General features: G+C 41.3%; 1 protein-coding gene across 4 annotated transcripts in view; it reads left to right on the top strand.

Moving 5' to 3' along the window:
* Positions 1–24,951, top strand: part of BVES (blood vessel epicardial substance) — a 35,452-nt gene extending 10,501 nt beyond the window's left edge. For 2 of the 4 annotated variants that reach the window (XM_061623460.1, XM_061623459.1), the window contains 5 exons: positions 10,289–10,476; positions 13,780–13,888; positions 17,784–17,951; positions 20,371–20,512; positions 22,177–24,951. In XM_061623460.1, the coding sequence (XP_061479444.1) occupies positions 10,289–10,476; positions 13,780–13,888; positions 17,784–17,951; positions 20,371–20,512; positions 22,177–22,289 (720 nt within the window). In that variant the 3' untranslated portion in view covers positions 22,290–24,951. The remainder of the gene's footprint in view (positions 1–10,288; positions 10,477–13,779; positions 13,889–17,783; positions 17,952–20,370; positions 20,513–22,176) is intronic. The other 2 variants (XM_061623461.1, XM_061623462.1) reach the window with 2 other exon arrangements.
* The last annotated feature ends 2,124 nt before the right edge of the window (positions 24,952–27,075 follow it).

The following is a 27,075-nucleotide window of genomic DNA, read 5'->3' as shown; positions in this document are numbered from 1 at the left end:
AAAATCCTTTTTAAAGAAGTTTGTAATTCTTTCTGAAGGGAGCCAGTGTGGTGTAGTGGTTAAGGTGTTGGACTATGACCTGGGAGACCAGGGTTCAAATCCCCACACAGCCATGAAGCTCACTGGGTGACCTTGGGCCAGTCACTGCCTCTCAGCCTCAGAAGGAGGCAATGGTAAACCACCTCTGAATACCATTTACCATGAAAACTCTATTCACAGGGTTACCATAAGTCAGAATCGACTTGAAGGCAGTCCATTTCCATTTTTAATGGTTTTTTGGGCATCCAGCAGCTCAATTTGCATTCAAGTGGAATCCAAGTGTTTGTGTGTGTGTGTTTTAAGATTTGAAACTATTTTCCTTCCGAAATAGAGAGTATACATAGAATTAGGAAACTTGATTATTTACAATGTACAATGTACTACTATTTGACAAGGGTAGTAAGCCTTCAGGTATTTCTTCCACTCTATAAAATCAGTTACCCTGTAGGAAAAATATAGGTTATTTTAAATTAAGATTCATGCTGGTGACTTGTAATCACTCAATTGTATGCCTCTTTTGTTGTATAAAAGATGAAATGCTTTTCAATATAATATTGTAACCTATTTTTACAAGATATGATTAAAAGGCATCAATTAAAAATTAAGCAGGAAAAGAATCCTTATACAGGATTAAGGCTGCAACCCTATGAACACTTATCTGAGAATAAGTTCTACTGAACACAATGAGGCTTACTTCTACAGAAACTTGCATACAATCATTCTGTAAGTCATTCAAAGTTATCGTGAGACTTGGACAAATAATTTATTTATTTACAGCATCAAAGAGTCCCATATTTCATTCACTGTAGATCAGCTAGCAGCCACCACTGAACCTATTCTCATGCCTTGCAGACTTTTTATATTGACCCTCCTTTGTGTTTACCATTATTATCTGATTTTCATATTAACTTCTGGGCCCTAATTAATCTTTCACTGCTTTCACATGTGTGAAACTAAAAAGCCGATTTGGACCTCTCTTGCTAGCTGTGCTATGCGTAAAAATGAATGTGCAATGTAGGTTTAGATTTTTCATACTAGACTCTTGTTAAGTGTAGCCTGATTTAAGTTCTTCTGTGTTTTATTGTTTCTTTCTTAAGAGCATGCTAGTTCAGAGCTTCCCCCCCCCCAACTAAAGAGCCCCAAACATTTTAGCCTTTTGTCAGAGGGAAAGTGTTCCAGTCCTCTACCCTTTTCTGTACCATATGTTAGAGTAATACATTTTGTACTTTTCCTTTCCTTTGACTGAACAAAGCAGATGGTGGGGGGCTTGTGCATGCTGCTGCTCATTGCTCCATTCCAAATTGTTCTCAACCTGCTCTTGCTACATGGGATCTCAACATGCTTGTTCAAGCAGCACACATCTGGAACATGGTGGTGGTCAGGGAACCACCAGACAAGGATGATTTGGAGTGGGAAAGGTTAAATAGCTCTTCCCCTCTGCTTCACATTGCCTACTGGTGAAGTTGCTTTTTTAAAATGAAAAAGGAGGGTGTGTTGTTTGTAGGAGTGGGAGGAGGTTCTCTCACACATTTTCATGTAATACAATTAGTCAAAATATTTGTTCCATGGTGTGTTTACTGTGCTTGCCTGAATTCATTATAAAAGTTGGTCCAGAACATGCTGAGGTGGCTGTTGCCATTTCTCTAGCATGTGGTCCAGACTGGACTCGGTGTCATATGTGGGATATGAAATACTGAAGCCACCACTCAAAAGTCCAAAACCTCGAACGGCTGTGATTGCTGCCTGCCTGCCTATTTTGGACAATGGACTTGCTTTCTGGCTATCAATACGTCTTCCATTTTGCCAAAAGCCTTAACAGCACACCCTCCCTGCTCTGTGTATGTGTGTGTGTATGACTCAATGGCAGATCTACTTTCCAGCATCCGTTGTAGTTTGGTTATTCATGATAAATAAAAAACCCACATAAAAACTGAAATATTAAAGTATTTCATTTAATCCAGTTAGACTTTGATGTAAATATATATATATATATATATTTAAATGAGCAGCACAGCAAGCTAGATGAATCATTCTTACAGTCATTGCACAAAATCTTCAGTGTTTCAGGCTTTTTTCTTCCCTCCTAGGCTGCATCTGCTATCAAAAGAGCACCAATGCAATAGAAGGCTTGGCAAGGGAAAATCAGAATTTGGCCTATAAGTCATTGGAAGCCTTAAAAAGCAGGCTTTAATAACATCTTGAGCAGTGATGGGGATGTGGAAGCATGACAGCTTCTTATTTTTTTTGTTTTTTTTTAAAGGAGTAATTCTGTTCTTGTCTTTATTCTCCAAATACTTTCTCATTGGCTATTGCAGTAGAGATGTTGCAATCAGAAATGACTTAAATGCATATGTGACTCATTAAGACTCAGGCTATGTGCAAATTAGTTGTTTCAAAACAGCAGGACCGTTTTGTCTGGCTGTGGTTTGAAATATATTTGCCCACTGCTGAACACAAATGTTCCCTTCTGCTGATTTCAGACTTTTTAGAACCACCCACAGCAAAACATTGGGTCAATCACTGTCTCTGTCTGGGCCTACAGCAAAGTGTTTCCACACACCTGGAGTGGCAATGGGGTTGATGGCCAATCAGTTTTAAAGTGTGTGTGTGTGTGTGGCTGACTTCAAGGTACAACACACTCTATCTCCAATTTCCCTGGTTTAGGAGTAAAAAGGAGGAGTTTGATGAATGTTGTGTGCCCTTGCTTTCAGAAAGCAGAGGTGGAGATGTGCTGAAACCAGTACAACCTCAAGTATATCTCCAGCCATAGTGTTGTAGAGCTGAAAGGAGTCTTGTAGGCCATCTGCTCCTTGCTCAGTGCATGAAATCCTGACCTAGAGCATCCCCAATGCATGGCTGCCCACCCTATGCTTGAAGACCTCCAGTGGGGGAAACCCTTCCCACTCTCCATGAATTAATTGGTTTCAGCATTGAACTACTCTTACCATTAAGAAGTTTCTCCAATATTCTTCTAAAATCTACCCTCCTTTAACTTACTCCTGTGAGATAGTCTTTTATATTTCACACATTCTGGTATTTGTGAAATGTTATCATGTAGCTGCTTACTCTTCTCTGGACTAAATATGCAATGACTTGTGCAGTGATTTAGCTGGGTACAATGTATATGGAGAGGTACATGATTTCAGCTCTGTTTCTTCAAGCTTTCATCATATGACTTGTTTTCTGTAACTATTACTAATTTTATTGCCCTCCTCTGAACTAGTTTCAGTTTGTGCATATCCTTTTGCTGAAAGTGGCACCCATTTTCTTTTGAATTTCATTTTGTTAGAGATGAAAAATGACTGAGACTATTCAAGATATTTTGAATTTTATTCCTGTCTTCTGCATTGTTAGCTACACCTACCAGTGTTGTATCATCTGCATGTTTGATAAGGGTTCCCTCCACCCCTTGATCTAAGCCACTGATAAAAAATATTGAAGGGTGTTAGGCTCAGGACAGATCCCTACGGCACCCTACTTGACACCTTCCTCCAGTTTGATAAGGAGCTGTTGACAAGCATTTTATAAATATGCTTTTCCAACCAGCTGCGGATCTGCATGAAATATCATACTGAACCAGTTTGCTAACAAATGGGGAACTCTGTGAGATGTTATTCTGAAATCAAAATAAATAAGAATCACAGTATTCTCATAATCTACTAAGCCAGTAACCTGATTTAAAAAAAATAAAATTAGTCTGGTTGGATTCATTCTTAACAAATCCATGCTGGCTTCTACTGATCACTGTCATATATTTACTGGGTTGTATCCGACTAAGTAATTGTGTGAGTGAAACGACTTCCACTTGTGTGACAGAACTTCTCCCCTTGCGCAGTCCCTGCAACCTTCCCCCAGATCTGTTGTGGAGATTTCCCCAACACTCTGGATCAGATTTGGGGGATGCATACAGAGGGAGGAGAGGGACGGCAAATTATTTGCATGAACAGAAGTCATTCCTCTTGTGCAATGACTTAGTTGGGTACAATGTATACGGAGATGTACATGATTTCAGCTTCTTTACCACAGAATAATTTTCATCCAGAGTCCTCTTATACTGTACTTCCTTCTATAGTAGCATCTGTTCACTGAGGAATGAGTGAACAGTACAAACCACAGTATGAAAATGTAGCATGAAAAAACATTTTGACCTGAATGAACAGAAAGGAGAAGAAAGAGAATCTGGTATGTTGTTTAGTCATGTTTTTTTTTTGAGAGTGGCCTGCAAGATCCCCAACATTGTTGTGACAAATGAGCAACCTCACACTTGTCTTTGAACCCAAGGGCAGCACTCTTTTCCCCCCATAGAGCATACATCTCCATTTTACTAAGCTTCCTGCCAGCCTTATTTATTAGCCAGAAATAGTTGAACTATAGATAAGCTAATGAAGAAGAATTCATCCTCAAACTGGTGTTTTTCTTTCACTCTTCTCTTGTTTCCCTTGAATTATGCCTTTATGTCTTCCATACTTCTTTCTCTGGTGCCAAAACCTTTTCTGTTTTTGCTATCCACAATACCCACTTTCTCCTCTCTCTGCAAGCCAAACTGGTCTCCGCTCAATCTGCCTGTGTTTTTGGATAGGACAGGACAGAGTGTCCTGGCTAGTAACTGTATTAATTCAGGAAGACATCTAGTCACTCTGTTTCCTGTTTGCTGCATAAATGAGAGTAGAATGTTAGACACTTTTCTCCTTCCTTAGCTACGATGTCTTACAGTGGACTGCTGTTGCATGTCCTGAGTTGTTTTCAGGGCTCTCTGGTCTACTTCTGCTTCATATCAAAGGTAATAATAGTCTTCAGCATTACTTGTGAAGTGTTCAAAGTGCTTCACGTACATTATCTTGCTATTCTCACTCCAGTCCTATCAGGTAGGTTAGGTTTTCTATCCCCTTATTGCAGATGGGGTGTGTGTGTTTGTGCTGAGGATGAGATATTGTGGCACATCTAAGATGTTAAATTCAATATGTTGTTAATGGTATATAAAGCCCTTAATGGCTTGAGATTTACTTAAGAAGCCACGTGTACTGCCTTCAAGTCAATTCCGACTTATGGCGACCCTATAAATAGGGTTTTCATGAGGCTGAGAGGCAGTGACTAGCCCAAGATCACCCAGTGAGCTTCATGGCTATGTGGGGATTCGAACCCTGGTCTCCCAGGTTGTAGTCCAACACCTTAACCACTACACCACACTGGCTCTTAAGGGATTGCTTTATCTCATATGTGCCAATTCGATCACTTCCATTTGTGGAACTTGTACAAGTGCCACACAATGTCCATTCTACATTTGTAAGGAGATATTCCTTTAGTGTGGCAGCACCTGTACTTTGGAACTCCTTGTCTATTGACAGTGGGCAAGCACCGTCACTGTACTCATAGAATCATTGAATCATAGGGTTGGAAGGGGCCTTGTAGGCCGTCGAGTCCAACCCCCTGCTCACAGCAGGAAATCCACAGCTAGAGCATCTCCCGCAGATAGTTGTCCAGCCTCTGCTTGAAGACATCCAGCGAAGGGGATCCCACCACCTCCCTACGCAGTCGGTTCCATTGCTGAACCGCCCTTACTGTCAAGAAGTTCCTTCTAATGTCCAATCTGAATCTACGCTCCTGCAACTTAAAACCATTAGACCTAGTCCTACCCTCTGGGGCAGCAGAGAACAAATCTGTACCCTCCTCTATGTGACAGCCCTTCAGGTACTTAAAGAGTGCAATCATGTCACCCCTCAGCCTTCTCTTCACCAGACTGAACATGGCAAATTCCTTCAACCTTTCCTCATAAGACTTGTTCTCCATACCGGCTATCATCCTCGTCACCCTCTTCTGAACCCGCTCTAACTTGTCTATATCTTTCTTAAAATGAGGCGCCCAGAAATGAACGCAGTATTCCAGATGAGGCCTGACTAATACAGAATATAGTGGGACTATTACTTCCCTCGACCTGGAAACTATAGCTCTGTTTATGCAGCCCAAAACCGCATTTGCCTTTTTTGCTGCAGCATCACACTGCTGGGTCATGTTCAACTTGCGATCCACTACAACTCCAAGGTCCTTTTCACACGCACTACTGCTAAGCTGGGTATTTCCCATCCTGTACCCGTGCATTTTATTTTTGTGGCCTAAATGCAGAATTCTGCATTTGTCTTTATTTTATTTCATTTTATTAATTTCAGCCCAATTTTCTAGTCTATCCAGGTCCCTTTGGATTTTATTCCTGTCTTCCATTGTGTTAGCTATCCCTTCCAGTTTCGTATCATCCGCAAACTTCATAAGGCTTCCCTCCACCCCATCATCTAAGTCATTGATAAAAATGTTGAAGAGTATCGGCCCCAGGACAGAACCCTGTGGCACTCCACTCGAAACCTCCTTCCAGTCTGAAGCAGAGTCACCGACGACCACTCTTTGAGTACAGTTTTCCAACCAGTTGTGAATCCACCTGACAGTATTTTCATCTAGTCCGCATTTGACCAGTTTGCTAATCAAAACGTCGTGGAGGACTTTGTCAAACGCTTTGCTGAAATCTAGATAGATGACATCTACAGCATTTCCACCATCTACTACGCTAGTGACCCGATCAAAAAAAGAGATGAGATTAGTTTGACAGGACTTTTTCTTGACAAACCCATGCTGGCTCCTACTAATCACAGCATTGTCATCTAGATAGTTGCCAATGGACTCTTTTATTATCTGTTCATCTCTTTTTAGATGCCTGCTGAAAATGTTTTTGTTTAGCTGGCCTATCCAGGCACATGATTTGGTTACATTTGTTCTTAAATTTGTTTTAGATGTTATGTTGTGTTGTGTTGCTTTGAGATGTTTAAATGGCTTTTTTATGTTTAAATATGTTTTTTATTGTATCTTTTCTCACAGAAGTTCTTGCCACCCTGGGCTCCTTTGGGAGGATGGGATATAAATTTGATAAATAAATAAATATTCACTAATAGGCAAAAAACCTTGCAGTTTAAGAATGTACCTATAGCCCACAGATATTTCTATCAAACTTTAAAATTTGTCAAAATGCAAAGACAATTTGGGTTGCTCTTTCACAGTCCAATCCTCTTCCTGTGTAGCTTGGAAGAATTTGGTAACATGTGCCTGTGAGCATATGGTGAGTGGTGGCAACCACAAGGTTTTTTGCCTATGAGTGAATTTCTCTGCTTTTTAATCCAGGAGGTAAGAAATGGGATTCTGTGCAAGTTTGCTGAGAATGGATTGATAATTTGCATGCTTATTGAGTTGAGTGGGATTTACTCCCCTGCAATCATGCTTAGGACAGGTGAAACTGAACATGGGATGGGGAGGGGGGGAGGAGGGAGGGGAGGGAGGGAGGGCAGAGGGGAAGATGGGGAGGGGAGCAGGCAGGAGGGAGAGGGGAGAAGGACAGGTTTGATCATTTGCATGTTTACTGAGTTCAGTGGGATTTACTCCTGTACAATCATGCTTAGGATAGGTAAAACTGACCGGGGGGGGAGGGAGGGAGGGCTGAAGTGGGCAGGGGAGGAGGAAGAAGGAAGTGGGAAGGGGAGGAGGAAGGGAGAGGAGAGGGGAAGGAGGGAAAAGGCAGGTCATCATTTGCATGCTTATTGACTTCAGTAGGATTTACTCCTATGCAATCATGGTTAGAATAGGTAAAACTGACCATGGAGGAGGAGGGGGGAAGGGGTACGAGTGGATTGGAGGGGGGCAAAGGAAGGAGGAGTGGAGGGCAGGTTTGATCATTTGCATGCTTATAGAGTTCAATGGTATTTACTCCCATGCAATCATGCTTAAGATAAGTAAAACTGACCGTGGGGATGAGGAAGGGGAAGGAGAAGGAGGTGATTGGAAGGAGATGGGGAGGGAGAGGCAAAGGAAGGGGGAGGGAAGGGGCAAGAGGGAGGGGATAGGAGGGAGGAGAAGGGAGGGTGGGTTTGATCATTTGTATACTTTTTGAGTTCAGTGGGATTTATTTCTGTGCAATCGTTTGAAAATTGAAATGGACTGCCTTCAAGTCCCAACTTATGGCTACCCTATTAATAGGGTTAGAATCATAGAATCATAGAGTTGGAAGGGGCCTTGTAGGCCATTGGGTCCAACCCCCTGCTCACAGCAGGAAATCCACAGCTAGAGCATCTCCCGCAGATAGCTGTCCAGCCTCTGCTTGAAGACATCCAGTGAAGGGGATCCCACCACCTCCCTACGCAGTCGGTTCCATTGCCGAACTGCCCTTACTGTCAAGAAGTTCCTTGTAATGTCCAATCTGAATCTACGCTCCTGCAACTTAAAACCATTAGACCTAGTCCTACCTTCTGGGGCAGCAGAGAACAAATCTGTACCCTCCTCTATGTGACAGCCCTTCAGGTACTTAAAGAGTGCAATCATGTCACCCCTCAGCCTTCTCTTCACCAGAGTGAACATGGCAAGTTCCTTCAACCTTTCCTCATAAGACTTGTTCTCCATAATGGCTCCATACCGGTTTTCATGGTAAACAGTATTCAGAAGCAGTTTTCCCATTGCCTCCTTCTGAGGCTCAGAGGCAGTGACTTGCCCAAGGCCACACAGTCAGCTTCATGGCTGTGTACGGATTTGCACCCTGGTCTCCCAGGTCGTAGTCAAACACTGACCCGGGGGAGGGGCAGGGAGGGGAGGAGGAGGGGGAGGAGATTGGGTGGGTGGATACTGGGCAGAGGAGAAGCCCCTTTCCTTTCCAAAAGGAAAACATTGTGAACAGTATAATTGCTTTTCAGCGTTTCCCCCACCATTTTATTCTACAGCAGGCACATGTAGCCTCCCACCCAAATTTAAACCAAAGCTGTCCCTGGCCACATCCACACCAGGCCTTTATTTCACTTTGGACAGTCATGACGTCTCTCAAAGAATCCTGGGAAGTGTAGTTTGTGAAGGGTGCTGAGAGTTGCTAGGAGACGCCTTGTTCCCCTCACAGACCTTCAATCAGAGTGGCTGACTGTTAAATCAGTCTGGCCATTAGAGCTCTGAAAGTGGAATAGGAGTCTCCTCTCAGTACCCTTCACAAACTACACTTCCCATGATTCTTTGGGGGAAGCCACAACTGTCTCACTTGAAATCAAAGTCTGGTGTGGGTGTGGCCCCCTGATTAGGCAAGCCAAGCAGCTGGGAGTCTGGCTTTTAGAACACTGACAGTTAGTTCTTACTGAGCATGCCCAACATTATCATTCAGTTCAATGCAAAAAAATTAAATTAATTAAAAATCAACCAGGCATTTTTTTAACTTTTAAACTGCAGACGATGAAGGTCGGAGTATGGGGCAAGGTCAGTAACAGGATTACAGGTACTCTGTGAGCATGGCTGACATTAATGAATTTCAGCAGACTATGAGAACTCTGACAGAAAAAAGTCCAAAAGGGCTCTGGGTTTTCTCTTTCTCTTTTTAGACTTTGAACTCTCTATTGTCTCTGACTGTTTTGTGTATCGCCATGAAAATTTACAGGGTTGTTAAGCAAGCGTTTCTGAGTTCAGGACTATAAGTTTCGTAAGGTTTTGTTTTGAAATGAGCTTATGGGAAGCATCCAAATGGCATGGGTAGTATTTTCAATTTAACATTGCGGAATGTGAAAAATCCACGCTGGCTATAGTATACAGCCACTCCCGTGGCTGTATAATGAAATAAGGTCACCTAGTGGGTTCATGGCCAAATTGAGATTTGAACTGGATGCATCCTCAGTTGTAGGTCAGTCTCTTTGACTATGAATACTTTACTGGGGAAAAGTTTCATTCAATTCAGATACAAGTCCCACTGAGCAAACATTTGTAGAATTGCGCTCCATCCGCTAATATGCTACACTAAGCAGAGAAATAACTTTGGGAAAATGAGGAAATATTCTGATAATGTTTTACTAGAATACAATTCTGTTTGCATTTATATCTTAATTATTACATTGGTAACTTCTGTTTGTAGCCATGGGTGTGATATCAAAATGAAACATTGAAAATTGTACTGATATCTCCTGGCTAAAAGTTAGCCCTCCTTAAGCCAGGAGCAATGAGTATTTTGACACACAGAAAAAAATGCAACTGCTAACTCTTATATGAAGGTAAAATCAAATTATTTATATGTAGAATGGTAGCATCATTCTTTGACCACTTGTCAGCTTCTTTGATGCTAAACTGGAAGATGTTACTAATTTATATGTTTGTGTGTTTCTGGTTAAAAAAGATATCTTTTAGAGTAAAGTTTAACTGAAAATAGCCATATATTTAATGAGCTGCTTACATTTAATATTTCTTTATTGTGTTCCAGATAAAGATAGATAAAGAGCTCAGTAGTCTATATAAGAGAATGTTTGAACCACTTCATGTGCCTCCAGAGCTGTTCCAAAGATTGACAGGACAATTCTGCAATATTCAGACGCTAAAAACAGGTCAAGCATATGCTGCAGAGGACAAAACATCAGTGGATGATCGATTAAGCATCCTGTTAAAAGGAAAGTATGTGCTTGGAAAAGTTTAAACAGGAGCTGTCCTTTTTATGGCTTAATTGAATTGTGGAAAAATGAAAAGTAAAATCGAAAGTGACTGTAACATACAATAACTTGCACCCTTTCTTATAAATATATAATAGTTCTGAATAATTTGAATTTATGCAGATACAATTTAATGCTGCATACATCCAAGGCATCTGTTGTCAAAAAATACTGTTTTAAGGTAGCAGTAACTTTTACTGATCTCTATAGTGCTTGAGCCACTTGCTTTGTGATGTCTCACCACCTTTGCTGTGCCAGTGACTTGTAGCTTTCTCTCATGCCACCAGCAGTGGGCAGTGTGTTGGGGCTGTGCCGCTCACCCTACCTCCACCCTGCTGAGTTGCTGCAGCATACTGGGACGGAGAGGGGCATGGCAGTGAGGCTGGCAAGAGTACCAGATTGGCCCTAGTGGCATGTTACCTGCCAGCCTATTCACCACACCCCTCCACCTCCCGTCTATGTGCTGCATCGACTCAGCCAGATGGAGGTGTGATGAGTGACACAAGCCCCACTATGCTGTCCACTACTGCATACCACCATGATTCCTTGGTTGCTGAAGTATTCACTTTGTTTAACTGTGCCTTAGTTTTAAACCATGTGTTTCATTCACCTGACAGCTTAGCTTCAGTCCCAGCTATTTCTGTTAATTCTAGAGAGAGGTTGGTTCAAAACCAGTTCTCAGCCAAGGTTGAAAATACATGAAAATATATATGGCTCCACAGCATAGTTTCTATGACTTTTACAGATTCTTTCTCAAATTCTCCTTTCTCAGTAAACCAACACATCTTAACAATTCTAAGATTTGTAAACTTTGTTTACATTTCTAGCTTCTAATCCTGAATTATGGTGAAAATGTACAAAATGGGATCTTCCATCTCCTCTTAAACTACTGTGGCATGATTCAAGAGAGATGCTTGGTGCTTTCAAAATACTTTCTGTCCATCAGTATTACCAAAAATGAATTGAAAGCTTCTGGAATTTTGTCAAAAACGTGGTTGAAGCAAGAGACCCAGTAAATATGGGTGAAGTTGATACAATAGTAGCTACCTTTCTATACTGTCTTAAAGTGGAAGTCAAGTCTATGGGTTGTGTTCAACTAAGTTCTAATCAGAATAGACTAGGAATGGGATCCATTGTCTGGTGCCGGTTCAAAACCATTCCATCAACCTAACAGGCCAGTTTCGATTCGAGATTGTTCTTTGTCTACAAGCCGCAGCTTTTACTCATCCAGGGTGTTTTCCCTTGGAAAAATATTGATATTAATATCAATATTTTGAAGGAAATATTGATGTTTGTTGATATTTCCTTTAAAATATAGATAAAAATATTGATAATAATACTTTTTTTTTTAAAAAAATCAATTTCCGAAAATAGTCGTGGAAAATCATGACATAAAAATCCAGTCCGCAATGATATTGAATAAGCGAATTAATAAAAAATTCAGTACCAGATCTGAATTGGGCAAAATTCTAGCTCATTTGTAGAATAGACCTACTGAAATGAATGAACCTAAGTTAGACACTTCTAATAACTTCAATGGGTCTACTCTGAATAGGGCTAACATTGAATACTACCCATGGTAGTACTACCATTGAAGCCAATGGACATGACTAACCTAGGTTCATTAATTTTAATGGGTCTACTCTGAGTAGGGCTTAGTTGACTGTAACTCTTATGTTTGTCATCCAGAAATTGTAGCTGAATATATGCTGAGACAATATGCAGTGATTAAATTGCTTCCTAGTCAGATGCTAGTTTTAAAAGCCCTTATCCCTAATCCCAGATCTGTGGGGAGCTAGGGAAAGAATAAAAATATTCTGCATAGGATACTTTATTTGTTAGTGCATTGCATGCTCAGTGCCCTTCTATATAGAAAAGTAGTTGCAGAGTTAACCCTGGCTCAGCTTAAAACCTGAACAGACGTATGGCAAACCTGTAGTTCTATTGAGTTAACTGCTTACATAAACATACCTTGCCAAGGCTTGATTGAAGCTCACTTGTAATCCAGAGTGGACTGCTCCTAGTTTCTTTCTATCCATCGTTATTACCAAAAACGAATTTAATACTTCTGGAATTCATTTTGGGAATGAATTCAGGGATATGTAATGTAATGCTATGTATTAAATGAAATGCTGCCACCTATGGAGTCTTGGAATACTAAATTATTGCTTTTGATGGGGCATGCTAAAGATAGTGTATTTAGGATTACAACCTGTACAATCCTTAGCAATCATTTTGAAGCAAGGTTGTTGTAATTATTATTATTAACCATGGGTGGATCCAGACTTGAACTCTGCTCATGTTGAAGAAAAAGGATGGGGGTGAAATCTCCTTTCTTCTGCAAAGCTGTCTGGAGGGCTGGGGGATGCAGTAGAGGCAGCATGGGCCTTTGCAAAGGGAGGAAATAATTGATGGAGATCCCTTGCTTCCCCCGTTTTGTGGAAAGGAATTTCTGCTGGATCTCTGTGCCTTCTGTTTCATGGAATGGCCAGACTGGATCCAACCAATGTCAATAGCTCTTCCAGTATACTGTATTTTGTCATCCTTATTTATCCTCAGAATGGCTCAATGTAGTAGATCAGTATTCTTATCATTTTATAGATACAGACTGAATCTAAATGGTGATTTGACCAAAGCTCATATGGCTTCTGGGGTGCCTGGTAGTCATTTGAAACCACTGTGGGCAGTGGCTACCTGGATATAGCTAGCAGGACATAGGCAGCCACTATGTGCTGGATTATGCAGTACTGATTTGTTACTTGTCTGTGATGATATGTCTCCCTGTGGGAAAAGAAACATGCCCAGTCTCCCAAACATGGTTAAGAAAGTGGGACTTCCTCATATAAATGCTAACCATGATTGGTTTTCACCAGGTTTGCAAATCTGTTACTAATCCTGATTGTTAACACTAGTGTGAATCTAATAATGGTTAGTGAGTAACAGCCCTCTTAAGGAACTTTTCCAGAACTAAGGAAACATGGAAAGGGGGCAGGTGCACATAGGCAAGTGTGGTAGCTCCACCCCTTTCATCGCCCTCCATGATTTGCAAGTCTTAACTTCTGAAATGGGGAACCTACTGTGCTTGTTTTATAACCCTGATCTTTGTTGTTATGTGCCTTCAAGTCTATTACAACTTATGGCTACCCTATGAATCAGTGACCTCCTGATTTTTACAGGGTTATAAACACAATAGATGATTGTATTCCGATATAAATTAATTTGTTGTACCTCCTATATTTTCAAATGTTTTTAATATTTTTATCATCAGAATGAAGGTCTCCTATCGAGGGCATTTTCTGCATAATATTTACCCCTGTGCCTTTATAGATTCTCCTGAATTTCGATCAACCCAAATGAATCGGGGTGAGAAGTTCCAGGTATGGTTATAAGTTTTAAGGTTTCTTTCTTATATTTTAAAGGCTTAACAACACAAATACCATAAAAGAATAATGGAAAAGTTATCGTATGAATCAGTTGTTGGAATCAGAAATGTTAATTTGGAGAGTAGTCAAAAGAAGTGTTGAAAATAAATATTGTACTGTTGCTGCCTCATCTTCCACAATCTAAAATGGTTTTGTTTTCCTGTTGCTTGTTGAAAACATGTTTGTACTTGCATATTTTTGCTGATTTGCTATTGTACCTACTATTGGAAGATAACCCCTAACTTCTACATGACCAATGATGGTTTTATCTGAAAATAAACTGTGGAATATCCAGCAGTAGTTCCATTTATCCCAACTGAAACATTGAAAACTGGACAATACCAGACATAAATAGTTGGTAGAGTCTTCTGTCGGAATTTCTCTATTGAGATGTGTAGCAGAGTTGCGTAGCGCTGCGGAATGGAGAGTATTGAGCGAACTTAGTGTGTGTGTGTTTGAATCTTTGCTAAGATTCTACCTTCCCTGCAAATTAGTCAGACAGAGACTTTAAGCTTTAAAATAAGAAACAACTACTTTATTCTGGAAGTACATGCTTGATAGGAAAGAGTTCTATATCTAGCTAACTGGCTATGCTGGAGCAGCGAGTACTGGTCCCAGTACTTGCCATTATCCTGGTTGAGAGGAGAGAGAAAGAGAAGATGTCTGCTCCCCTCTCGAGAGAAAGAGAACACTGAGAAAGGCGGGAAGGAACTGGGATCAAACATCCTGTTGCTTATCAGTCTAGCAGGAAGGGAACAGACAGCAGAGGATCAAAGGGATAGGTCTAGCTCTCTAGCTACCCTTTATTAACCCCATACAGCCTCAACCCACCAAGTTGGAGTTGAACCTCATACATTCCAACATCTTCTGTGTTTTAAGACAGCATAAAGCATAATCTCTCAGCAGGTGCAAGGGAATGTGGGAGAGTTATTAGTAGTTGTTTGTTGTTAGTGTGTTTCACCATGGGGATAAAGATGAGAGAAATAGTGTTGGGTTATTACATAGATTGTCTGCGTGGATAGCCAGAGAGACTAAAGGATGGAAAAGGGAATAGGAAGGAGCTTGGGAAGCAGAGGAGACTAGGATGGTGACAACAATGTGGTGCTTTTGTTTTTGTTTTTGCTTTTGCTTTGGTCCCCCTCCCCCCAAGAGAACCAAAGACAGTTTTCTTCCTGTTCTCATGTCTGATAGATCAGTTTTTGCAGCTTTTCTGCATTCTTTCAAAACCCTACTAAGCCTTTTTGGCAAGAAACAACAGTGGGCAAAAGGAGTGTGTGTGTGTATGCCAAGGGAAATTATTGATTCAACACTCTACAGCTGTCATTCAGCCACCACACCTATAGGCCCCATTTCTAAAAAGAGCTGACAATTGTTTGTCTCCTGTCTAAGTAAAAGGGGACCCAGAGGTAGATAGCTGGTCAAGGGGAGGCCAGCCAGCCAAGCAGGCAGAGTATGTATTGGCCTGAGAAGCAGGGAGCTCAGAACATGGCAAGTAGATGGGGTAAGGATAGGGAATGGGGTGGGAAGTTGAGTTGCGGAGAAAACCTTCCCATTTGTGAGTGCTGTATTCAGTTGCTGGGTAAGGCAGTATACTAGGATGGGATCTTTGGAGGCTGAGAGACTACTCCTGGAAGTCTCAGATCCCCCCAAAGATGCTGGGAAGTGGGTGAACTGAATTTCACATACTAGTTTGTACTAAGCACCCAGTTCTTGGGCTGCAGGTCTCTGGTGTCTTCTTGTTTGTAACTATGAATATGCAGAAATTACTTGATAGTAAACCAGGGACGGGGTTGGTACAGAATCTAAAACTGGTGACTGATGTAATATGTTCCAGTCAAGGACTGGGCTTAATGCCAAGGAGAGGTAACTGTCAAGATATATTCAGCTTTGCACTGGAAGTTAATGGTTACTTACACTTTCCCCAATACATTCTCTTCTATGGGCATTGATTTGTTCTGTGCTGAGATGAAACCAGCACCACCTAATTCTAAAGGAGAAATTCTTAGTATTCCTTTTATTTACATCAGTTTTTTTTTTACACTGAATGAAGAATGTTCTTCAATAGACTGCTACATATTTCTTCCAGGCATCTGTTTCTAAATATAGAAATATGGAAACTGTATTGTTGTACATTGCACAGAGATCATAGAACCATAGAATAGTAGAGTTGGAAGGGGCCTATAAGGCCATCAAATCCAACCCCCTGCTCAATGCAGGAATCCAGCATAAAGCAACCAGACAGGTGGCTGTCCACCTGCCTCTTTGAATGACTCCAGTGCTGGAGAGCCCACCACCTCATTAGATGCTTACTATGACCTGGGAAACCAGGGTTCGAATCCGCACATAGCCATGAAGCTCACTGGGTGACCTTGGGCCAGTCACTGCCTCTCAGCCTCATGAAAACCCTATTCATAGGGTTGCCATAAGTCGGAATCAACTTGAAGGCAGTACACATGGTGGGTGATGCATGAATATTTTTTTTACTAAATATACAAGCAACATTAAAAATGGTTCAAGGCATCTTCTAGAATGCTTAGATATTGGACATAGACCCTTTAACTTATTTTTGGAAGTAGCACATTCATAATTCACTTCATATTAGGATCCACTGGTTATTTCGTCTGGAGTGATTTTTTGGCTTGGGATTTGGTTTGTTTGATGTTTTTGGTATGCTGGTGCCATCTGCTGGAGGCATGCTCACCATAGCAAGCTAGCTGCTTTTTGCTTATACAAGATGACGTGTGAATTGGCTCTTAGAATTGAGCTGTTGATCAAAGGCTATAGTCCTAGGCACATGCATCTCAATCTACTCAGTAGAATTCTATCGGACTGCTGCAACCATACAGGTCCAATTGCATCATTTGTGACAGTACTGATAATCTAATGGTGTTTGTTTTTTTAAATATTTTATGCTGCCTTTCTCTAAACCACCAATGTGGTGTACAACAGATCAAAACAGTTAAAACAGCAACAACATTTAAACATTAAAACCAACAATAAAACATCATTAAACCATTACAAATGGCGGCTCTAATAAAATAAATAAATAGAAGGCCAAATTAAAGTGATGTTAAGAGGAATAGGATTCCCCCTGAACTGGAGTTCAGTGCTTTTGCTGTGTGCACTTTTCTCAGGGCCTCAGGAAGTAAGGGCAACTTTTTTCATATGCACGTGCTATCCCAGACTCCTTCTGTGTTTGGATTGCATGATGTGTCCACCATGATCGAAATGCACATGAAGCAATTAAGCTTACAATAATTTGCCTCCTGTCTTTCTTATTCTTGTCTTTATATTTACCTTAAGTTCCATTCAATCCAATTAGAATCTGCCTGCAAGTATGGCAATTAAGAAAAAGAGAACTCTGGATGTTAAATTATTTCCTGTACAACTTCTTAAAAAGATGATTTGCATCCTCCACAGGTAGTTATACTATGGGCGGTGTTGCTAGTTGCTTTACAACAGTAGGCTTGTATATAGTGTATTATGCCATGTTCTCTTATTCACGTTTGGCCTGTTTATTCCCACATGTTGGTTTCCATCGCTTTCATTCCTTTTCTGCAATAGTTTGCAATAAACTTTTTAATCAGTTGCAAATTAATTTAGAAGGCAGGTTTACAAAATGTCAAAAGAGTTTTCCTTGTAACTTTCTGTAAAATTTAGATTATGGCCAAAGGGTTTCTCAACAGTTAAGCATGTCCTGTGTCACATTGTGGATGTGGTGTTTCAAGTCAAACCACTATTGATACATTTGTTTTAAGCCTCTTTTTGCTGAACATCCAAGCTAAAATGCATTGTGGTCAGTGACACCCATTAAGACAGTGTTAAATCTATGATTCTGCTTTCTTCACAGGTCTCCATTACTGCTGATGATAACTGCAAATTCTTATGCTGGTCCAGAGAGAGACTTACATATTTTCTGGAATCTGAGCCATTTCTCTTTGAAATATTTAAATACCTTATTGGAAAAGATATTACAAACAAGTTATATTTGTTAAATGACCCAACCCTAAATGATAAGGTAGCTGATGTATAGTTGTGCTCACTTCTTAAAAATGCATCTTCCTTTTCTATGTAGCTTCTTTTATTTACACACACACACACACAACTCTTTTCTCCTATGAGTTCAAGGCAGCATGCATCATTCTTCCATCTTCTTAAAATACACTTCTTTCAAAAGGTCTATTTATAACTTCCCTTTGGACATATATCTATCAATTAACTTTAAATACAAGTATGATATTTATATGACTGCTAGATGCTGGGAATAAACAGGAGATGGGCATTGTTCTTGTGCCATACTTCAAAACTTCCTTGTGGCATCTGGGTGGCAACTTTGAGTGGATGGAATTTCAAGCTTGATGTGATGGGAATAGAGAACCCGTGGTCCTCCAGATGTTCTTATGCTCTGACCATTAAGCTTTAAAGGGGGTTTCAACAAATTCCATCAATGGCTGCTAGCCAGTACTGCAAGTTGAATGCTGTCTGAATGCTTGTTGCTGGGAAGCACAAGTGGGGACAGTCTGTTGTGCTTCTGTCCTGCTTGTGGGGTAGGCATCTGGTTGGCCACTATGAGAACAGGATGATGGATTAGGTGGGCCTTTGGTCTGATCCAGCAGGCTCTTCTGACGTTCATAGGCTATGCTGTCTGCAGCATATGAATGCTCGAGTCCAACAATATCTAAAGGGGTGCAGGTTCCCCTTCCTTACAGTATCACACTTGTAGACTACAGTGGAAGCTGTTTCATTAGGGTGGATGGGGCATTGTTCCACCAACCTCCATCGGCTCTCAGCCAGTCCACTTACCACAAATCAGGGGTGGCTCTGCTTGTCATTGGCTCTGACTCCACTTACTGCTGGTCTCCCTGCTTTCTACCCTACCAGTTCCAATGGGCACTAGCCACAACTTGTAGACTATTAAAAGAATGATCATTGTTTAAGCTACTTCACAATTGTAGCTTTACATGCAAATCTCAGTTTTTCCTCACTTTCTGAGTGTACATGCCAGAAGGGTGGCTGCATTCATCTGTGTAGCAAAAGCAACAAAGATTCCTCTTGCACCTCAAGAATAAGTGGTTTATTGGAATTAAGTGTGTGTGGGTTAAAGCTTTCTTAGTCAGATTCACACCGTGGGCTAGAACCTACTTTGTCATGCCTTTTGAGGAATGCAGATCTACTGAAATCTAGATAAGGAAGGGTGGAACTTTCTGGTTCTACTCCATAATTACTGTTTTAAATTAAATGACTTTCCAATTTGTAACTAATTTTAATGTGAAACCCAATTAATTGTAGATGACACCAGGCAGTTTTGTGATGTTAACAGCATACACAGAAAGGTCTGGAAGGGGGTGGGGAGCCACCTGTACTTGTGGAGGGTTTCTCACACAGTTGGATGCTGCGATCACAAAGCTTCCGATTGTGTGGAGGAGCCTTGGTCAGCACAGCTGGCTCCCCCTTCAAATATTCTCCCAATGGCTGTTGGTGGAAGGCGGAGCCAGGCAAATGGGCACAATGTCAGTGGCTGGGCCAACAATGCATCCCACTATTTCACTATGTGGAGCCCTTTTAATGTGGAAGAATGTTTGAAGGTGGCTTAGGCTTAATCAAAAATGGATCTGGAAAGAGCTGTGATCCCACATTTGATGCCAGAAGCCCAGTAATCATGGAATTTGGCACTATCAGTATTATTGTGTGAAAGGCTGAAAACAGACAATATAGCTCCTAAGAGAGTCGAAGCGGATATGACAGAACAACTGTTCCCCATCTCTGGAGAAGTATAACCATCTGTTTCCCCCCACACCAGGAAAGTGCTTTGACCAAACACCACCAAGTGTGGATACATCCAACAATGATGACACTATCACACCACTTTCAAGTCTCTGGGGAAATAGCCGATGGTGCCACAGAACTGCCCTAGTTTTTGTTTTTGTTTTTGTGGTGTACATATGTGGAATTTCTTATTTTTATTTCTAAAGGCCTTTTACTAGCAGAACATCTCAAAAGATAATCTATACAAGTCTTCCAATTCCTAATATACACACTATAAATAGCTGTCCAGCCCATGAAATTTTTTTTTTATTCATGTGACCTTACTAATAGCTGATCCCAATTCCCTGGAAGAAGGTATGCAGGGCTTATTGTATATGGCAAGCTAGTGGTGTGTCAGAGTGTCAGATTTTGAACAGGAAGACTCAGTTTCAAATCCTCATGCAGCTATGAAGCTCGTTGGGTGCCCTTGGGCCAGTATCTCTCTCTCTCTCTCTCTCTTAGCCCAATCTACCTTACAGGCTGTGGTGAGGGGGGGAAAGGGTAGGTAAGGAAAGATGTCTGCTTTCCTGAGCTCCTTGGAGGAACGATGGTTGGTATCTAAATGTAAATAAATAAATATCTATTAAAGCTTTGTTAATGATGGAGGTTTCAGTATAAATTTTTCTCTACAGACGTCCCAAAAAATCGATCGACAGCCCAGTTTGTGCTCGCAAGTTTCTGTGATGCAAATGAGAAACAGCATGGCTAGCTCAAGTGATGGTGAAGATGGCTTGCAACATTTTCTCCGTGGGACTTCCACAGCCTCTTCCCTTCGTGAGTTGTTAACCAGCCAGCCAATATTTCCAGGCACTACTGAAACACCCTAGTTGGTAGGGTCAAAGTCATGATGTTGCCTTTGGGAATGAAATACATTTTCTTTTGTTTTTTGTTTTTCTCCCTTCCTCATAATACTAGCACCCACGATCATCCAATGAAGCCAAATGTGAGATTCAGGACAAAAGGAAGTGCTTCTTCACACCAAACATAACCTGTGGAATTTATTACTACAAGATGTAGTAACGGCCATTAACTTGAATGGCTTTAAAAGAGGGTTAGACAAATTCATGGAGGATAAGGCGGTCAGTGGCAACTAGTTAAACAGGCCATATTACTTTCAGCATCAGAGACAGTATGCCTCTGACTACCATTTACTGGTAATCAGGATTGGGAGAGTGCTGTTGTGCTCAGGTCCTCCGTGGGGGTTCCTACAGTCATCTGATTAGCCACTGTCAGAACAGGATGCTGGACTAGATGGGTCTTTGGTCTAACCAAGCAGCATTCTTCTTATGTTCTTATGTAGTATTTCTGCAATAATACCAAGATAAGGGATTAATGTAAAAACAGTACCCTACTGCTACTTTTTAATATTCAAGTTTTTTGGCCTGTCTAAAAAACAAAATCACAGTGATTATGTTGTAATGTGTAAAAATTATTTTAAAAATCTGGTTGAATCCAGACACAGATGAGCGGTTCTCCCACAATAGGGATTGTCTGTCTTCTCCACCCCACTACAGCCCCGCCCCCGTGCCCCCCCAAAACAATTTCCATGAGTTGAGGAACCGTCTGGAATGATATGTGATGTGGGATGGGGAAACTGGGAGAATTCAGCAGGGCTGCTTTGAAAAAGTGAAAATGCTTTTCTCTTCACCTAAGACATCTGTGGATTCAAGCCATAATTATTTAAAAACTAAATAGGGCTAGTCTTCACATTTGTGTTCATTGATCAATGACTGCAACCAGCAATACTTTTCATGTGTGAATAGGACATCACAGATAAAACTTCACAGATTGATCCTTCATATCTTGTATCACATCCTTGTCCATATGGGGCAGTTTCTGCATTCGGTTGCAAATTGTCACATACTGTGCATATTCATGTGTGTTTTGCTTTTATTTAATCATTTTATTATAATATAGCAGGAAGTTTTTATTAGTGCCCCATTGTGTTAGATGTGGATCTGTGGGAGAACAACTGAAAATGCTGGTTGAGAGTACAGACATCCATCTTTTTTCAACTCTTAAGGGAATGAAGTTTCAATAGGTGCTATGGATTTGTATTAATTCTGGTGCTGTTTGTGTTTGTTTTACTTTGTGAATTTAACTGATACAATGTTTTTTGTAAGCTTCAGGGCTTTTTAAATACTTTTTTTAAAAAAATGTCCATGCTACATACATTTTAGATTCAAAAGGAGGGGGAAAGCACTCCGATCCTTGATATTACTACTTAAGTTGGAGAGCAATGCTGAAAATGAGCCATAGGTGGCACTAAGTAGTTTCATTTTATTTATTTGTCTTTCTGGCCTTAGGATACCCTCTAATCCATTTTGCTCAGATGTAAACTGAAACATCTCACTTCTTTAAAAGGACATATATCTTCATATAATATGGTGTTACTACGGCGGTATTGTTAAATGATTTCCTTTTTCAAATGTTGGCAGGACAGCCGTCTCCTTGTTTAAGAACATCTGCAAAAATGAAACCAATAGAAGAAAGCGTGGAGGATGATGTCTTTGAACTCCCATCAGCCACATCACTTAAAGTTCACCAGTGATCTTGTGGGGCAGAATGTCAGTGAACTGCACGGGAGAATCAAAAGTGGGCCAGACACAGAAAACATGTTGATGAAATTGTCAAAGCTCAGAAGATTACACTTTGATTTTTTAAATATGTATTTTTGGCCACATTCATTAAAAAAAAAAGCTATGAGTGAACGTTTGGCCATATTACCTGAAAATAAATAATGTTTGTTTCAGTGGGACCTTTCAGTCGAACTTGGTTTTCAGTTATATTTCAGCAAACGAAATAGCTTCATATGGAAAGCAGTGCCATTAAAAGCTGCTGTTTTTATTTTGGCCTTTTTAGCCAATAAACACAGCTTTAATTAACACAATTGTGGGAGTTAGAAGTGCAGTAATGGGCTATAACTCTGCTGCTGCACTTGCAGAGGCATATACTCCATCTGCCTAATAATGCTTTGACAGCACGAGGGTACCTGTTGGGTGGGTAAGGGAAGGGAGTGGTCTGGACTGAGTCTGCTCCTATCTTCTCCTGTCCTGCCTAAAAATAATAAGATTGAGCACTGTCAAAGCTACAACATTTAATCATTTATTGTCTACTGTGCCACAATCACACTGGGTGTTTGGGAGAGATATAGGGATTGCCCCACTATGTCCTAGCTACCTTTTTGTGCTGATGTGGGGGTTTGTTCTTGAGCAGCAGCATACTCTTAGTCATGGCAGTCTCTTAGTGGAATGGTACAAATAATATTGCAATCACAAAGATAATTTTTTTTTGACCACATGAAATGTTTAGGAGTGGTGCAACAGTTGTTCAAACAAGTGGTGCCTACTATAACTGGACCCAAGGTTTGAAGTATTAGCAGTTTAAAAGACTACAGTAAAGAGACTTGCAGTGTTATACCATGTTAATTGAGTTCAATGGGATTTACTTCCAGGTAAATCATTAGTGCCTGATGTGGTTGAGCAGAGCCACACGGCTTAAATTCGTATCAAACCATTAAAATCAGTGTCAGTTTGCCAATGGTTTCATTGGGATGTTAGCCAATGGTGGGGAACCTGTGACCTTGCAGATTGTTGGACAACAATTCCCAAAATCCCTGACATTCATCATACTGGCTAAGGCCAATTTGAAGTTGGTTGTCCAACAGCACCTGGAGGCCCACAGAATTTGCATCACTGTTACAGGTTGTACTTAGTTGTGTGCAAACAACATTTTACATGTGATTATGTTACACTCCTAAGAACAGAATCCATCCAGTACTACTATTCACTGGGGCTTTGGATAAACAGATTTATTGGCATTAGTGATAAATTGCAATCTGTAGAGACAGTGATGCAGTACCCTTTTGATTCCAGCTGCATCAGTAATAAAATGGGCATAAAATGAGTGTATTTTTGCCAAAAGGTGGGATAGGAATAAACTATAATAATAATATTAATAATAAACAATAATATATGATAATATAGGAATTTCTTCAGCCAAAGTTAAGCACTTCCATTTATTTAAAATGGAAAATATTAAGCATGTGCTTAACTACCATTGAATTTTAGCTTGATTTTTAATGTTATCTTTGTGGTTTTCTAAGTTGGATGTTACAAACATTTGTAATTGCAAACATCTTAATCAAAAGACTACAAAAGTAGAATATGGTCATTAGCAGAGGTCTCTAATTTAAGTAGCAAAGCAGTCCTACATGGTCGGGGGAAGAAGTTGCCATGGTGGAGAGAAACCATGAAGTCATGACTGACTTGTGCCAGCAGGGCAGAAGGAAGGGTGGTATTCCTCTCTCCCTCTTTCAACTTTGGTGACACTAAAATAATCACTCCCATTAGGCCCAATGGGAGGAAAATAACTACACCAGCCCTGGGCTGGCATGCTTTCATCTCAATTGCAGGAGCATGCCAGGGGATCAGCAAGGCTGTGTATCCAGGAGATCCAAAGTGGCCTTGATTCTCCCCCCAGAACACCTCCTTTCACTGTCTGCCAGTGGAGGGCCAACAATGAAGGAACAACAGTGGCTGAAGCTATGAGGGAGATCACAACAAAGAAGATCTGCGAAATCCCATTGCTGCTGGGCCCTCCCATCCAGGGACTACAAGATTGCACCTTACATATATCTTTAATAGGTTGCATACTTTACACAATTGAAGATTTTAAGAAATATGAAGTTCAGCATTAAAATCTCATATCCAATTTTTCAAATAACTCCATGGTTAGAATGTTGGACTACGACCTGGGAGACCAGGGTTTGAATCTCACATAGCCATGAACCTCACTGGGTGACCATGGGCCAGTCACTGCCTCTCAGCCTCAGAGGAAGGCAATGGCAAACCCCCTCTGAATACTGCTTACTATGAAAACCCTATTCATAGGGTCGCCATAAGTCGGAATCAACTTGAAGGCAGTCCATTTCCATTTTGTCAGGAGGAGCCTTATTGACACAGGTGCTTCTTGTTATGTAAAGCAGTTAGAATTGCACCTTTGCTAAAATGATTCCTTAGGGAAGCACTGCTTTCCATTATGGTTCTATTAACACTTTAAAATAATAAATGTGGCTTGACTAGATTAGGCAAAGTGGTCTGTATAAGAACAGTTATGAGCTTAGTGTGGTGCAGTTATAATTTACCATTAAGTTGATGCTGCAGATGTGACACAATCTGTTAACTGGAATAAAGATTTTGAAAACTATATATGAAAGACATTTAATTTTTCTGTACAATAAAACAATAAACACATAATAGATGTCTGCATTTTTAAAACATTTCTTTTTCCTAGCCATCTAATACTAAACACTACCAGCACAAGAGTGTTTGTCATATTCTCTTCTGGGATTAGATTGTTGATAATTGTGGTGGAACAGCCACATACTTGATTATTGTGGTGGAACAGCCACATCAATATCCTCAACAGAATCCTGTTGAGGACCTGATACTGAGATTTGACTTAATTATCTGCGCTGATTGGAGGGACCCTTATTGGGCAAACTCCCATTAGATCCACCCAGCAGAGCCAGTGGTCTGGGATGATAGGTGATCTAGTCCAGCCTTTTCCAGCTAGTGGGCCACCAGATGTTGTTGGACCACAACTCCCATCAGCCTCAGCCAGTATTGCCAATGGCCAGGAAAGATGGGAATTGCGGTCCAACAACATCTGGTGGCCCACTAGTTGGGAAAGGATGATCTAGTCCATCTGAAGAGCAACAGTTTCCCCACATGCCTTAGAATTTTGTGCCAGCTATGAAAATGTCCCACTGTATTATCAGACCAGCACAAGTAGTTCCATTCTTAAAAAGCTGGCAACAAAGAAAAATAGCTTTTCAAATCTCTGAATTATTGAATTGGGCTCACTAGGCTATTGCTCAAATGTATGAAATCTACTCAATAGGTTTTCCCACTTTCCCAGCTGCAGCAGTGGGAGACTGGAGAAGACCTGCCCTGGGAGTGAGTACCTGAGCATTTGGGTGCTTGCTTGCTCACTCCTCTGGGTTGCTGTCTCTTGAGACAACTGAGGTCCCAGGTAAGTGCTGGAAGGACTGGGACCCCCGTCTGACCCTGACTCCAGAGAGAGGCTGCAGTTAATCTTGCAGCCTCTTGCATCAGCTCCTGGCTGGGTCAGGGGGCATAAAAGCCTGGCTGCCCTTGGGCAGCAGGTCTGCCGTTGGTGGGGTCACCCCTTGGGGGAGCCACTTAGGGAGTCCTGAGGGCAAGGGCGCTACCCCCTGCTAGTTTTTTTAACCAAACTAGAGGAGATTGGTAGTGGGGAGGGTGTATGGTGCATGTATAGTTCCTGCGGTGAGAGGGTGAGAGTATGCAACTGGCAGAAAGATGGCCCTCCCTGAGTGTGAGATGGGGAGGAAGTAGATGTGTCCTGTGTGAAAGTTATTCAGTGGGTCTGACTGTTCCAAATTCTCCCAGAGGCCTACTGAGATAACTGGTTCAGGTAGGATTTGTTGTTGGGCTCTTGTTGCATTCATATCAGGTGTTTAAGAGGAGTCTTAGTAAGGAGGAACATGGGTGATGCCACCAATTTCAGTGATCTGGGTAGAGGGAAATATGGCCATGGGAGGTGGTGAACTACCATAGAAGAGAAGGGCAAGGCTATCTAGGCCTTGTTCCTTGCTTCCTCTCCTCTCATGGACGGGTTCCTCATTGCTCATTTGCTGAACCCACTGGCCTGTGTGTTCTGTTGTTTAATGCCATATCGGTACACAATAAGACCACACTCATCCATTATCTGATCATGGATGAAGGTGCCGATTTGGTGTGCATTATCAAGACCTGGGTAGGTGAGCTGGGAGAAGTTGATCTGACCAAGCTTTGCCCACCTGGATACAGGCTGCAGGGACGAGGGGAGGAGTTGCTGTGGTCTACAGAACTTCTATCTCTGTCACCAGGAAACCACTCTGTCTTGGAGCTGGCTGCGAGGGCCTGCACCTGGTGTAGGCCAAGGAGACAGTAAACGAGGGTTGCTGCTGGTGTCCTGTCCATCCTGCTGCCCGGCAGCTTCTCCAACCGAGCTGGCGGAGGACTTCTTGGCTGTGGTATTGGAGGAGCCCAGAACAATAGTCCTGGGTGATTTCAATGTCTATACAGAGGCTGCCTCTAGTGTTGCTCAGGACCTCATGTCCTCCATGACGACCGTGGGGATGTCTCAAGTTGTCACCGGCCTCATGCATAGGGAAGGGCATGCCTTCAGTTTGGTTTTTGCTCCAGATGGAGGAAGGGGTGGTCTGGAGATGGGGTGTTGGTGTTGGATGTCACCCCATTGTCATGGTCAGACCACTTCCTGATGAAGTTTAGACTTACTGCTCTGATCCT

The sequence above is a fragment of the Rhineura floridana genome, chromosome 4, assembly GCF_030035675.1.
Source record: "Rhineura floridana isolate rRhiFlo1 chromosome 4, rRhiFlo1.hap2, whole genome shotgun sequence".
Lineage (NCBI taxonomy): Eukaryota > Metazoa > Chordata > Lepidosauria > Squamata > Rhineuridae > Rhineura > Rhineura floridana.
The sequence above is the reverse complement of the archived record's forward strand: the minus strand, read 5'-3'. Positions and strand labels throughout refer to the sequence as shown.